At 43.3% G+C, this 15227-nt stretch overlaps 1 protein-coding gene across 1 annotated transcript in view; it reads right to left on the bottom strand.

The window, feature by feature from the left end:
* LOC311043651 (protein unc-13 homolog B-like) overlaps nucleotides 1-15227 on the bottom strand; it is a gene marked incomplete at its 5' end in the record, with an annotated part of 66356 nt that overhangs the window by 37609 nt on the left and 13520 nt on the right. The window contains 9 exons of the mRNA XM_084054962.1: nucleotides 169-312; nucleotides 955-1051; nucleotides 1306-1432; nucleotides 4272-4357; nucleotides 5337-5614; nucleotides 8204-8344; nucleotides 9411-9500; nucleotides 11662-11730; nucleotides 12748-12898. Of these exons, the coding sequence (XP_083911088.1) occupies nucleotides 169-312; nucleotides 955-1051; nucleotides 1306-1432; nucleotides 4272-4357; nucleotides 5337-5614; nucleotides 8204-8344; nucleotides 9411-9500; nucleotides 11662-11730; nucleotides 12748-12898 (1183 nt within the window). The remainder of the gene's footprint in view (nucleotides 1-168; nucleotides 313-954; nucleotides 1052-1305; nucleotides 1433-4271; nucleotides 4358-5336; nucleotides 5615-8203; nucleotides 8345-9410; nucleotides 9501-11661; nucleotides 11731-12747; nucleotides 12899-15227) is intronic.

Genomic DNA, 15227 nt, shown 5'->3' with positions numbered 1-15227 from the left:
ATAACAGATAACAGAAAAGACACCCTTTTCTTGGAGGGTGGAGGTCACCCTGAGGGACCCCATATGGGGTTTAAGTGGTTAATCGTAAAAGTTAGAAATAAATGTTGATAATTGATTTGAAGTCATATTGCCCCCCAGCCCTAGTGCGTGCATGCAGGGTGACCTCACCTTGGCGAAGCGCCTGTTGTAGTGCGTGACCACGGCGGGGTCGGGACACTCCAGTTTCTTGATGATCTCAAAGCTCTGGTTGAGCTGCGTGAAGACGTCCACCACGGAGCTGGAGAACAGGGCGTGCTCCGATGTCTGCTGGAACTGGAGGCGGTCGGAGGGACACGTTTTAGAAACCATTCCCACAATTAAAATGGTTTTCAGCAGTCATTCTCAACCTTTTGAATTTCAAGGACAGTTTTTTTTTTTTTCCTGTGGGACCCCAGGATTATTTTGGGTCATCCTTTTAGCCTTAATGTCTTACTGTACCACATGCTGTTTACATTTATGACTATTAAAGTATTCAATCAATCAATCTAAAATCTACACTTTGTACCAGTGTTAATTTTGACAGCAAATTCTGATTTAGTCTTAGTCAATAAAATGAACGCTGGTACCTAAATACCAGTGTTAAGTTTGACAGCAAATTATTTTTTTAGTCTTAGTCTAGTTTTAGTAGACTAAATATCAAAATATTTTTAATCTTAGTGTTTTAGTCAACAAAATTAACACTGTTTTAATTTGTACACTCGAGTTACAAACTTCTAGGCTGTGTAGGGGTTAATTTGGTTCCATGTGTACACTCTCAGAGTTACAGACCCTTAAGGATCCATTTGGACCCCTTCGGTGGTCCCTGGACCCAACGTTGAGAAACAGCATAATTGCCGAGACAGATGTTGTGAAAAAAGACAAGTAATGGCCGATACATCAGGCCAGACAGATAGAGGGCCAGACTCCATCACTCACCCCCTCTCGCTTGTCTCTCTCCAGCGCTCCATGCATGAACTCCAGGGACACGTCTTCATTCTCAGCCAGCCAGGCCAGGACAAACTGCAGGAACCACCTGATGGACAGACAGACAGACAGACAGACAGACAGACAGACAGAGATAGAGTGTAATGCCATGAAGGACCATGAAAAAGGAAACGCAGTCACAATATTTCAAACACTAGAGAGACACTGGAGTATATACAGGACTGTGTGTGTGTGTGTGTGTGTGTGTGTGTGTGTGTGTGTGTGTGTGTGTGTGTGTGTGTGTGTGTGTGTGTGTGTGTGTGTGTGTGTGTGTGTGTGTGTGTGTGTGTGTGTGTGTCTTACGCGGGGTACTCTGGCACAGTGTCAGCGAAGGCAGGCAGGTCTCTGACATATTCATTGTACAGCCACTTGACCTTGAAGTGCAGGTTCATGTAGTCAGCCGTCTTACACAGCCTCTGCTTCTCATGCTCTGTGGACACACACACATGCACACACGCACACACACACACAAAGTAAGCACCACATTTTTTCATGAAGCTGTTGCAGGTTTACAATATAATATAATGGCACATAAGAATTATGATCTTGTTGTAATCAACTCGTGTTCTCCTCACTGTCTGGCAGAAACCTTGTATCTCTATACTTTCAACTTTTTAAATGTTTTTCCCGTAATTAATGCCCTACTTTGTCCTACAAAAAGTTAATGTAAAAGTAGCGACAATAGCCCATCTTGACGCGTTGTGAGCTTGTTTCCAATTGTGATACTATAACTCCAGTGTACAAGGGGCCTCCGGGAGGTCAAGGCTCCATGGAGGTCAGGGGTTTTGGTCTAACCATGGTGGTGAAAGGCTCATACAGCTGGTGAAGGTTTTGATATGGTGAGCATTCATAATGATCATCAGTTCTGAACTTAAGATAAGATCAATCTTTTTTTATCAAAATTCTGGCGTTATAGCAGGATGAAACACAGGATAGGTTAAAGTAAAGTAAAGTAAAGTAAAGTAAGTAAAGTAAAGTAAAGTAAAGTAAAGTAAAGTAAAGTAAAGTAAAGTAAAGTAAAGTAAAGTAAAGTAAAAGTTTCGATACTGGCACGAGATATCTGCAATGGGTCTCTGAATTCATGTTTAATTCAGCTTATGAACAGTGAATATATGAATGGATATACATTAGCAACACCGGCATGTGGTGACTGGTAGTCTGGTTGTGCTAACATATTCATAACACACCACCGCTCCATTATGTTCTAGATAAAACACTTAATGCACTCTCAGTTTAGATTGATCGTTTACTGTCCTCAAAATCAAATCAAACCTCAAACACTCACTCTCTCTCTCTCTCTCTCTCTCTCTCTCTCTCTCTCTCTCTCTCTCTCTCTCTCTCTCTCTCTCTCTCTCTCTCTCTCTCTCTCTCTCTCTCTCTCTCTCATCCTCTCTCTCTCTCTCTCTCTCTCTCTCTCTCTCTCTCTCTCTCTCTCTCTCTCTCTCTCTCTCTCTCTCTCTCTCTCTCTCTCTCTCTCTCTCACGCACACACGCACGCACACATACACACAACACAGACACTTCTTACCGCCTTCAAAGTCTATTCTGCGGATGCGGAATGTAGTGGGAGCTGAGATGACAACATAACAGAAGAGAGAATGAATGAAGATGGACACACAGAAAAAAAGATTCAAACAAAGAAAAGGAAGGGAAGCAGAGATGAAGGACAAACAAGAGTGTTTTAACATGCAGAATATGTATATTCTGTGTGTGTGTGTGTGCGTGCGTGTGCGTGTGTGCGTGTGTGTGTGTGTGTGTGTGTGTGTGTGTGTGTGTGTGTGTGTGTGCGCGCGTGCGTGTGTGTGTGTCAAGAAATAGGACTTTAGTGGTCAGCAAACTCACCACAATTCTCTGTAACTTAATATTTTCTACTTATTATTAATAAGGGGTAATATTACATTTTAACAGAACTCTAGAGGGCATGAACACAAAAAACAAGCCAACACAAGAAGCTCTGTTTGAGCTAAACATAAAACCACAATTTAACTTTGTTTATCATTCTCAAGCGCAAACCGAGAGAGAGCTGGTCGCTGATTATCCTGGATTACGTGCTTGTTTTCACAGAAATTAGAAGGTTTATGAACGGAATAACAATTCCACGTGCCGTTTATGGCTGTCCTAAATACCCTTTTGTCCTTTGGATAGTCTGTGCACTTTCCGTAGGAGTATTTGAGTACTCGTTCTGAATTGATTAGCCAATGAATACAAATCAAGGCTCTTTGCAAATGAGAGCATTTTCACAGAGTGCCTTCACTCGATAGTGAAGACGTAGAAAATGCGACACTCGATGCGTCTCGCTCTGTAATGTGTCAAGAAGCATTCGGTACCCAGCATTGCCTGGTTCATCATGTGGGCAATCTCTCTCTCTCTCTCTCTCTCTCTCTCTCTATCTCTCTCTCTCTCTCTCTCTCTCTCTCTCTGTCGGGCAGAAACCTCTTATCTCCATATTTTCACTTTTTGTGTTTTTTCGTAAATGAAATGTCAGTAGTTCTCAAACTTTTTCGTGACAAGGACCCCCAAAATGATATGTATTTGGCCGCGGACCCCCACCTGAAAATGTTTTGTGCCATGGACCCCCAGAAGAGAAGATTTATGTTTAAAATTAAATCAATTATTCAAAAGTTTCCAAACATTCTCAATATGTTTCAAAAAATCTATAAGCTCGCAACGCACCACGAAGTGACGCGTTGCGAGCTTGTAGATCTGCTATTTTTGAATAGCCAACGCGGTTAAACAGATTGTGATGCTACATTAACTATCTTATCTGGGGACTCCCTGGAACCCCCCAAGGACCCCTGGGGGTCCCCGGACCATCCTGAAAAGTAAAGTTTTGGACATAATGAGGTTTCCTCCCGACAGAAGACGATTTATTTGTACAGGGTTTGGTAAGCAGGTTGGATTTGAGGGAGAATAGGTTGTTGTTGATGGGGCGGCAGCAAAGGTTTAACATTTTGGGGAACTAAGGGACACAAGGGAATTTGCTCTCATGTACTATCTACTGTAAGCTCACTATATCAACAGGGACTGTATTAGTTACCGTTGTTCCAGTGATAGCAATCAATCTTTTCCAACACTGTTCAACAGAATGGACAAAGGACAATGACATGAATAAATGGTTGATGGGAGATCTCTCTCGCACGCACGCACAAACCCACCCACCCACCCACCCACCCACCCACCCACCCACCCACCCACACACACACACACACACACACACACACACACACACACACACACACACACACACACACACACACAGTACACTCTTACCTTCCAGGGCATATTTCATGTCTTGAGCGAAGAGTGTCCACATGACCTCAGCGCTGACCTTGCCCACGCTGAGTTCTTGTGGGAACCTAACAGAGACACAGGTGTTAAGATACAGAGAACACCAACCGGTTCTACCAGAGTCAACACCATGGTAAATATACATGGAATAAAGCTAAATGAAATCTCATGACTGAAACATTTTCTCAACACAATATGTAGAATTATGATGTTTAGGTATCATCATTCTAAACCAACACACAGCCAACCAGTTGGAAGAAATCACAGACAGAGGCTTTAACCTTTACTTAGTTTTATGGAATAACTGAAACAATTATGGTCTTATGCTTCTGAACATGTATTCTATTGCTATTTTGACCAATTCTAATACTTAAAATAACTACTAACCGAAAATAGCTGATCTACAGGCTCACAACATGTTGCTCTGCAACGAAATGTACATTTGTACACACTGAGTTAAATCAAAAGGTGCAGTAAAGTGATATTGTTTGTTCAAATAAATGTTAAATAGCTCTATATTCTGATAGTAATCGTTGCTATAGAGTGTTTATAGGGTCATGCCATCTCTCTTTAATACACAGAAAATGCATTTTTCAGGTCAGGATACCAATTTGATCCAATCAGGAGAGAGAACTCATACTGGACACGGGATAAACAAGTGAAAGTGGAAGTGGCACAAAGAAATGAGCAGGACCAAAAAAATGGAACTGGAACTGGGACAAAAACTGAAGCTGATAAAACGGGTAGGCTACCATCCCCTGGACTGGAGGAAATTGGCAACCGACCTGAAAATGCCTTTTCTGTTTATTAAAGAGGCGGACAGACGGGGGGAGACCTCTGTTACAGAACAAACACTATAGCAATGATTACTGTCAGAATACAGAGCAAAAATGTTTCTGTTTTAACCAATAAATATCACTTATTCTACCTTTAATTGACCCAATTATAACTCTGCGAGTGTGCGAATGTGTCCAAACGGACCCGTTACATTTGCACACTCTCTGAGTTAAATGAACACTGAAGCTTCATAAGAAAAGCAGCACTAACTGGTTGATGATGGGTGTGTAGGAGTTCTTATCCTCTTCTATGATGGACACGATGAGGAGGATGAGCTTTGGCCAGAACTCCAGGTTCTGGATACTGGGTCCCTGCTCCTCCGGCTGGCTCTCCTTCTTCTCCTCCTCCTCCTCCTCCTCCTCTTCCTCCTCATCCTCCTCTTCCGCCGACTCCTCCTCATCATCCTCACCACCGCTCTCCTCTCCCTCCGCCTTCTCCTTCTTCTTCTTCTTCTCCTTCTTCTCCTTTTTCTCCTTCTTTGGCTCGATCTGTGAATGGAAAAAACAAACACTTAGAACTAGTAATGAAAAAGGCTAAACTCATGATACTATGCACCGTGCACCGTACCGTGCCGTACATGCACGTGCGTGTGAAAAACTACTAACGACCAAAACCCCACTGGGCGCATACCACATAGAGGCTCCAATGCAGCCTGACAGCGTGTCGCGGGTTCGAATCCCGGTCCCGATGACCTTTGCTGCGTGTCACTCCCCATCTCCCTCTGTCCCTGTTTCCTGTCTGTCTCCACTAAATACTATCAATAAAAGCATAAAAGCACCCAAAATATCCTATATCCAATATCCTTAAAAAAAGGTTTGCACAAATGTTCACGGTTTTTCAAAAAATAGCAGATCTACGAGGTCATAGTGCGGCACTTGGTGCGGCACTATGAGCTTGTATATCTGCTCATTTTGAACAGCAAGTATAAAAGGTTAAAATTATTGTGACGCTATATTAACTAATTTGGCTGGGAACCCCCTGGTACCCCCCTCAAGGACCCCTGCTGGGTGTCCCCGGACCCCACTTTGAGAACAATGGCATAGCCTACTCTGATTGGCTGGTAAGACGAGGTAACGTCTGCTACCATGGAAATGCGCGAGACTACCTTCACTTCCTTGTTTACGTTTTCTAGCGAGTCGTAGACAGTATGAATGCTCATCATAGTGAGACGGGTTGTTTGACACTTGTGGCGCCGAGCATAAATTAACCTTTGTATACCGTCTCCCTCTCAGCTCCCTACCCTTTGTCACTCTTACAATGACTAACCTCTCAGCTCTCCTACTGTCTGTCTCTCTTACACTGTCTCTCTCTCTCTCTTTCTCAGCTTCCACTGGCTCCCTCTCGTAGTGGTTTAAAACGAGAAAATGACATGTATATATTTAATTGTTTCGAGCTTAAAAATTCAATACAGCTGCGTTTCAGTGACTGTGGCTGGAGTGGTGGTCTATCATGGTCTGAGTATATAGGAGCGCATTGCTATTGTCAGGTCATCCGTTACATTAAAATAATAAAGGGGCAATATTGGTTTTCTCAGTGCCACCTAGAGGGTACTCTCGCACGCCAATATAAATTACAATCAGATGATAGCGCGGTACAGTGGCTGAGTGGGACTGCGTGATGACTTTCAGTTACACCGCGGTACCGGGGCGCACATTCAAAATGACCGCATCCGTACGTGACTCCATTACACTGATTGGATGTCTGGTAATGTACATTTGCTGGAGGATACTGCCAAATGTGGATTTGTTGTGGCGAGTTCAAATCTAATCTGTGAGAAAGGAAATGTGGATCTGCACCGTCTCCCTCTGAGCTGTCATATCGTCTGTCTCTCTTACACCGTCTCTTTCTCAGCTTTCCTATCGTCTGTTTCTCTTACGCCGTCTCCCTATCAGCTTTCCTATCATCTGTCTCTCGTACACAGTCTCCCTCTCAGCTTTCCTACCGTCTGTCTCTCTTACACAGTCTCTTTCTCAGCTTTCCTATCGCCTGTCTCTCCTACACCGTCTGTCTCTCAGCTTTCCTACCGTCTGTCTCTCTTACACAGTCTCTTTCTCAGCTTTCCTATTGTCTGTCTCTCCTCCACTGTCTCCTTCTCAGCTTATACTCTCTATTCTCCTCCTATCCTTGGTCCCTATCCTTACAAAAATAATATTAAATCCTGTTTTTTGGAGATGACCACAATATTGCCTGATTTAGACTTGGTTGCGCAACCGGCGTCACACTTCAACAATAGCAGATATACAAGCTCATAACACATCGCGTCACGGCACGTTGCGAGCGTGTAGATCAGCTATTGTTGCCGTTCGACACGGGCGTGCAACTAAATATCGTCTCTATCGGGTGGAAACTTCATACGTCGAAAACGTCCATTTCCTTTTCAGGATTCAAATAAAAAAAATATCGAAAGCAGCAGATCTACAAGCTCGAAACGCGCCGCGAAGGATCTTCTACTTTTGATGCTTTCGTGTGACGCTGTAGTATAATGAAGTAGGGCAGGGGTCTTCAACGTTTTCAGCCCAAGGACCCCCTAGCTGAGAGAGAGATGAAGCGGGGACCCCCAGCTACATGTTGTATAAAATCATGTTGTATATTAAACATTTTCATAGATAGCTAGAAGTATGAAGATAGCTTCATACTTCATAGACGTACATGTGTATTTTCAGACAGTTAACCACTTGAACCCTCAATACTTAGACAACTTGTACTTGGTCTGCTCTTTTTTCCCCCCTACCCCAAACTTCTTTGCTGAAAATAGCCGATCTACAAGCTCACAACGCCTCGCAGCGCGAGGCGTTGTGAGCTTGTAGATCTGCTATTTTCGGCTCACGTTCCCCTCAGAACAAAGTGGTTAATGTAAAAAAAAAAGTTCCAATCACACAAAGATTCGGCGGCCCCCCTGTAGTAACTCTGAGGACCACCTAGGGGTCCCGGACCCCCTGTTGAAGACCCCTGAAGTAGGGCGTTCGTTTAGGAAAGAATAAAACACAAAAAAGTTAGAATATGGATGTAAGAGGTTTCCGCCCCGACAGCGGCGCTATGAATCATGCTTTATGTGAGCGTGCGTTGCAGTGACTGACCGCTGGAACGGCAGGCTGGAACTGGCGGTTGTAGAGCTCCAGGCAGTTGTTGAAGATGTACTCGTAGGTGGAGTTGAGGCAGGCTTTGACACAGTCCCTCACTACGTGGGCGGCCCTGGGGGGGCTCTGGAGCTCCAACACCTGAACACCACGCCATGGGAGAGAGACGGGGAGAGAGGGGGCAGGTATACAGAGACAGAAACATGTTGGTATAGAAACTGTAGCAACGATTTACAGTTTAGACATCTATAAGATGCTCTTACAAGTGTGAAAGAAGTGAGAAGACAAAACACACAGACACAAAGATATGTTTAAAGGTAGGATAAGTGATATTTTTTTGGTTAAAACAAAAAGTATTTTGTTAAAAGGTTAAAGCACTATATTCTGATAGTAATCATTGCTATAGAGTGTTTGTTCAGTAACAGGAATCTCCCCGTCTCTCCAGCTCTTTAATAAGCAGAAAATACATTTTCCGGTAGGTGTCAAAATCTCAGCCAATCAGGAGAAAGTACCCATTTTTAAGCTTCATTTTGATAGTGTTCCAGTTCCAATTTTGCCTGCTCATTTCTTAGTGTCATCACTTCCAATTTCACTTGTTAAATCTATATCCTGATTGAGTTCTTTATCCTGATTGGATAACATTGGAAATGAAACTGAAACAAAAATGCATTTTCTGTTTTATAAAAAGCTGGAGAGACAAGGAGACTTCTTTTACTGAACAAACACTCTATAGCAATGAGTACTATCAGAATATAGAGCTATTTAACACTTATTTTAACCAAAGCAAATCACTTACCCTACCTTTAAATAACAAAAAGAGGGTGCTAGACCCGAAATCCAGTATACATAACTGTATGCTCTGATGAAGGCTCTTAGTCGAAACGCATAAGCGTTCGTTTATTGGTGTGCGTCAACACAAAAGTGGAAATGCGAGTACTTTGTCCTTGGTCTGAAATTTGGGATGTGCTACCTTTTGGGGGATTTTCTCAATTCCCATTTTTGAGACAAATGTGTTTGTATGCAAATTCCCAACCCCCCACACACGCACGTGCACACACACACACACACACACACACACACACACTAGATTCTAGAGCAAGAGAATCTTCTCGCATGGTGAGATGGGGTGAGCATCCATAGGCCTGTCTCCGACTACAAACACACATGGTTCTACTCACTACACAAATCATACAGTGTGTGTTTGTACCTTCATCCTGAAGAAGGTGATGCTGGTGAGCAGGTCCACTGTGGACTTGAGGTCCGAGAGGCGAGGCGTGCTGCTGGCTGGGAAGTTGTTCTGAGGAAACAGACGCCATGAGGTCAACAACGATACTTCTTATTTGTATTCTGTGCATTATTATTCACATACAGCAGGTATTTTTTACTTATCGTCTCTGTCCGGAGGAAACCTCATATGTCCAAAACTGTTACTTTTCAGGCTTCAAATTTTCAAGTAGCAAAAGCAGACAGCATCGCCAAAACGCTTTTGGCGATGCTGTCGTGTGATCGAGTAGGGCGCTAATTTACGAAAAAACACAAAAAGTTTAAAATATGGAGATAAGAGGCTTCTGCCCGACAGCAACGTTATACGGATGAGACATCTGACGATTTCAAAGGAGCTGCCATTGGCACTTCAGTGGGAAGTCCATGGGAATGTCCAGGCCTTCCTGGGAAATGCCCAGAGGTTAAATCAGGTACAACAATGGGGGAAAATTGTGATTTTAGATGGAAGGATCAGGTAAGTGTGAAGTGGTCGGCTGTCTTATGAGTCATTTCAATAGTCATATTGCTTGCAAGTGTCATCACTCGATTTCGTGTAGTGTCAGTCATGGCGTTGCGACGTAGCTTGAACCAATCGAATTAACCAATGAATAACTTATCTCTCAAGACAGATTCTGCCAACAGCAGAATCAGTCAGCACCACTGCCTTAGACATGTAATGTTGTTGTTAGTAGGAATATAAACACAGAAGCACCCGGTAGGAAGTGGACTAAGAAAGGGGAGGAGCCAAACCGAGTTCCTGTTTTACACAAAAAAGGAGGTGGTGCCCCCAGAGGCAAAAACCAAGGGGGAAAAAAAAAAAATATATTTCTGCCTTTTTTTTTTACCGAAAGGGTTCCCAGATTGATGAAGAACTAATACGAGGAGAGGAATGTCGGTGCTTTGAAGCTACAACGTTGCACGCACACACAAACACGAACGTGTGCGCGAGCACACGCACGCGAGCACACACACACCTCCAGAAATGTCCCCCATATCCATGCATGCACAAACCCAGTATGCGTAGATAGCTCTACTCTGCGTTAAGTATGAGACCTATTCCCTTCCTTCAGTAACAATCACTATGATGGTCTCACTATTCCGTTTGAACAACCCTGAAATGCAAATATGCAGTAACGAGGGTCTCACTGTACTGTTTGGTGAGGGTCGTTTGAACTATACCGAAATAGGCTATAAATACAAAATAACGAGGGTCTCACTCACTATACCGTGAACAATCCTCAAATATAGATACTGTATGAAGTAACGAAGGTCTCACTGTATACTGTGAATACTCCTCAAATGTAAATATGAAGTGCGTCAGTAACAAAGTGAGGGTGCAGCCAGAGAAGCTACTGTGTTGTCCGTCCTTTATGCCACCAGGGTTTATTTTGTCGACTAAAACTATGTCTAAAATGTTCATCGACTACCTTTTTTCTCTGACGAAAACTAAACAAAAATAAAAACAAAGCTATGATGACTAAAACTGTGACTAAATTATATTGACAATTTTGTCAATGCACAAATAAAAAGTGGACGAAAATGTTAGGGAGGGACTAGTGGAGAAGAGATTAGAACTAAGACATTTTATGCTTGGTTGCGCAAGGGTGTCATGCTCCGAAAATAGCAGATCTACAAGCTCACAACACATCACAGCGTGACGCGTCTAAAACATTTCAGATGACTAAAATATAGATGACTAAAACTAAATGGAATGTTATTCAAAAGACTATGACTTAAAACTAAATCAAAGTTTGCTGTAAAAACATTTACACTATATGCCACCTGAAAATCCAATTTCCTTCACAGTTAGTAACAATCAAAATAGCTGTAATCCAGGAAGGGGTGCAAGGGATCTTTACCAATGAAAAAAGTTTGGGGGTGGAACACGTCCGTGAACACTCACTCAAACAGAGACATCGAACGGATATTTGGATGCCATCGCTGCACAGCGTGCTGTTGCTCGCAGTACGTGAGGACAGTCTGGCTTAAACACATCTTTTAATGACTTTTTCTCACTCTATACATCACTATATGTCAGGATATGTAAGGCTGCAGAATAGCTTCACCACTTAAACCATATACTTACTGTAGTCCCCCAAGGGACACACTTTATCTCTGCGGTGAAAATGTTCATCCAATATTCGTCTCAGAATAGAGACGCTATGTGGTTAACATGGTTAAGTATGACGACTTACTCTGTACGTGGAGAGGTCAATACGTAGCGAGTTGTGAAGTTGATCCAACAGCTTCACAAAACGTTCCCTCTGTGTTAGAAGCAGAGAGAGAGAGAGAGAGAGAGAGAGAGAGAGAGAGAGAGAGACATTATAGTTCTTTTTCATATTATTCACTCAATGTCTCGCTTCTGGGAGAGCGCCCCCTGGCGTGATCACACAGACAGACACACACACACACACACACACACACACACACGCGCACATACACATGAATGTCCTTGTATAACATGGAGGACAAGGTTATTGAGGGCGTATTAAAGTGTCCGGTGCAGTGTTGAGTTATGGGCAGCAGGAGTCTGAACAGATCAATATTACACCCCTCATCTGACTATTAAATCACTCACCGGCTTCAATGAAAGAGGGAGGAGGACACATAGTGTATTTACTAGTCTTCCGTTCCGCACACGCACACACACACACACACACACACACACACACACACACACACACACACACACACACACACACACACACACACACACACACAAACACACACACACACAAACACACACACAAACAGCGCACAGCGCACAGTTTACAATGTATGCACTTGTCCAGAGTGACTTACAGAGACTTACAGTGTTCAGAGTGAACCCTAGTCAACAAACAACAGGGTGAATGGTCACATAAGTGAGTGCAAACCAAAACAATCTAGTGCAACAAGTAACTAGGATACCAAGTAAACGTCAAACCCAGCATCTGTCTAAACCGCTCGCTAACTACAGTAAATATCACATAGCATCCCAATCATCGTCATAGCATTAACATTATTGGCTACTCAAAAAAAAAAGTATCCCCCCCCAAGGACCCCTGGGCGTCCCCGGACCCCACTTTGATAACCAATGCGCTAGAGAGCATGGTTCCCCAATAGGAACCCTGCATAATAGTTTGGGTTTACGAAGCAAAAAAAAACAAACAGAAATTAAAATTGTATTCATGTTTCAATGTTCAATGCCAACAAACACAATTTAATTAATTCATTTAATCGCAATTATTTGCGTGACTTAAATGTGCAACCGTGACAGCCCTATGCGTGCGTGTGTGTACCTTGAAGTTGGACGCAGTGAAGCGGTCCTGGGCCGACACGTTGGAGAATGCGGTGGGGTGGGCGTAGTAGGCATTGATGTTAGCCAGCAGGGTGCTCATGACCGCTGGAACCCCTGACAACATGTACTTAGACGACAGACAGGAGAAATGACTGGGAGAGAGAGAGAGAGAGAGAGAGAGGAGAGAGAGAGAGAGAGAGAGAGAGAGAGAGAGAGAGAGAGAGAGAGAGAGAGAGAGAGAGAGAGAGAGAGCGAGAGAGAGAGAGAGAGAGAGAGAGAACGGGGAAGACAAAGGGATATTAGAATTGGAAAGACAAGGGAGGGCAGATGGGAGAGGTAATTATGGGAAAGAGGAGCAGGCATGACGGAGAAAGGAGGAAGCAGAAAGTCATTATTGTGGATCCTCGGGAGAGGAAATAGATCCCTGGAGCACATTTCAATGAGCTGGACCACTATTGATCGTCTTGTTACTCCATTCCCACTGTCCATTTCTGTTTGGATTTACAACTTTTAGTTTAGCAAATGGCTCTGACCGGTATTGCCGTTTTATGGGATTTGTGTGGTGCATTTTAACGCATGCACACGCGTACTTGCACGCACGCACACACGCAAGCAGTTGCATGAAGACATGTTTTCCCTTTCATAGTTGTTGGTGTGTATTGGCCAAGTACATTTGCACGTACCTGGAATGTGTGCTTTGCATTTACAAACGTTCAACTTGATGTCCCTATTTTAGGTGAACTTTCAAGTTTTCAAAAATCTTCAGAATTTTGACAAAAGTTTTTCACAAATTGTTCACAAGAAAAAGAAAATGTAAAATAAAGTACTAATTATGCAGAATGTCCAAATTCACAAGTCTTCAAATGTATACGAATATTTAGAAAATAGCCGATCTACAAGCTCACAACGCGTCGCATCGCGACGGGTTGTGAGCTTGTAGATCTGCTATTTTTTAATAGCCACATTTTTTTTTTTATAGGGCTGAAGTGGTTAATGTATGTTTTGTAATAATAATCCAAATCTACAAAGTAACTAGTAACTAAAGTTCTCAAATATATATACTGTGTATATAGTGGTGTTTTAGAAAGAAATGTGACATGTTGTGAGCTTGGACAAATATATGAACATGCTACAGTAAGTATTACAGTAGGGGCAGTGGGGAACAACTCCCGGGGAGCAGTTATGGGCTCAGTGTCTTGCTCAACAACACTTCTGTACTAGGTAGCCAAGAGGAGCCAGGGATCGAACCCATAACCTTCTGGTTCCCCACTGCCACCCCAAAATGGACGCAGGATGCAGCTTAAGAGTTAGGTGACATTTTGACAACATGGGGGCAGGGAAAAAAACAACATGGACTGCTACCATTTCCTCATGTGCCTGCCCTGAGCTTGACAAAAGCTGATGCTTTGAAAATATTAGCTTTTTGTTGTTGTTTTCATAACAACATGGAAGTAGAGAATCATAGCTACAAAATGAGATGTGGTTTATTCAAATTGACCCAATAGTTTTGGAACTCAACCTTGAATTCAATTTTAAAAACAACGTGAGGCAAACACATTATCTTGAGATACATGAGTCACACTTCCTATTCAGAGAACTTGTCCAAAGGCACATTACACATGAATGGGGGTGTGACATTCATTATGTTGTGTTCAATGGGCTCTATTCTCTCTCTATAGTCTTTGTTGTGCCTCCAACCAGTGGTGAAAGAAGTACTCAGATTGTCTCTTTTTACTGAAGTAAAAGCTGTTATTTTCACTTTACTGTGAAAGTGTGTGTGTGTGTGTGTGTGTGTGTGTGTGTGTGTGTGTGTGTGTGTGTGTGTGTGTGTGTGTGTGTGTGTGTGTGTGTGTGTGTGTGTGTGTGTGCGTGCGTGCGTGCGTGCGTGCGTGCGTGCGTGCGTGCGTGCGTGCGTGCGTGTGTATTAAGATTTTCCCCCCTGCCTAGAGATCTCTAATCATAAATGCAGCATCCAGGGATATCTCAGATGACAGGCCAGCATTTCTCATTAAACTATCAACTGATAAACACGCACACACACACACACACACACACACAAACACACACACACACACACACACACACACACACACACACACACACACACACACACACACACACACACACACACACACACACACACACACACACACACACACACACACACACCCGCCACTGGGGTGAGATTAGTTTATTTTCTAGGGAGGTTAGGTCATTTCATTATTCACATGCCCCTGTACTCCATGGGGGGAACTTAGATGTCAAACTTCTCCGAGGTCTGCCTGCAGTTGACCCCTGCATTTAATATGGAAGCTTTGTCTTTCATAAACATCTAATATAAGTCAAACCATTGACATGCAGTCCTCATTGGAGGAGCCATATGCGTTTTAAGACCAACGCACGCACGCACGCACGCACGCACGCACGCACGCACGCACGCAGGCAGGCACACACACACACACACACACACACACACACACA

The sequence above is a fragment of the Gymnoscopelus microlampas genome (genome assembly GCF_963454915.1).
Source record: "Gymnoscopelus microlampas genome assembly, chromosome: 4".
In the NCBI taxonomy this organism is placed as follows: domain Eukaryota; kingdom Metazoa; phylum Chordata; class Actinopteri; order Myctophiformes; family Myctophidae; genus Gymnoscopelus; species Gymnoscopelus microlampas.
This window is presented reverse-complemented; position numbering and strand designations above follow the sequence as displayed.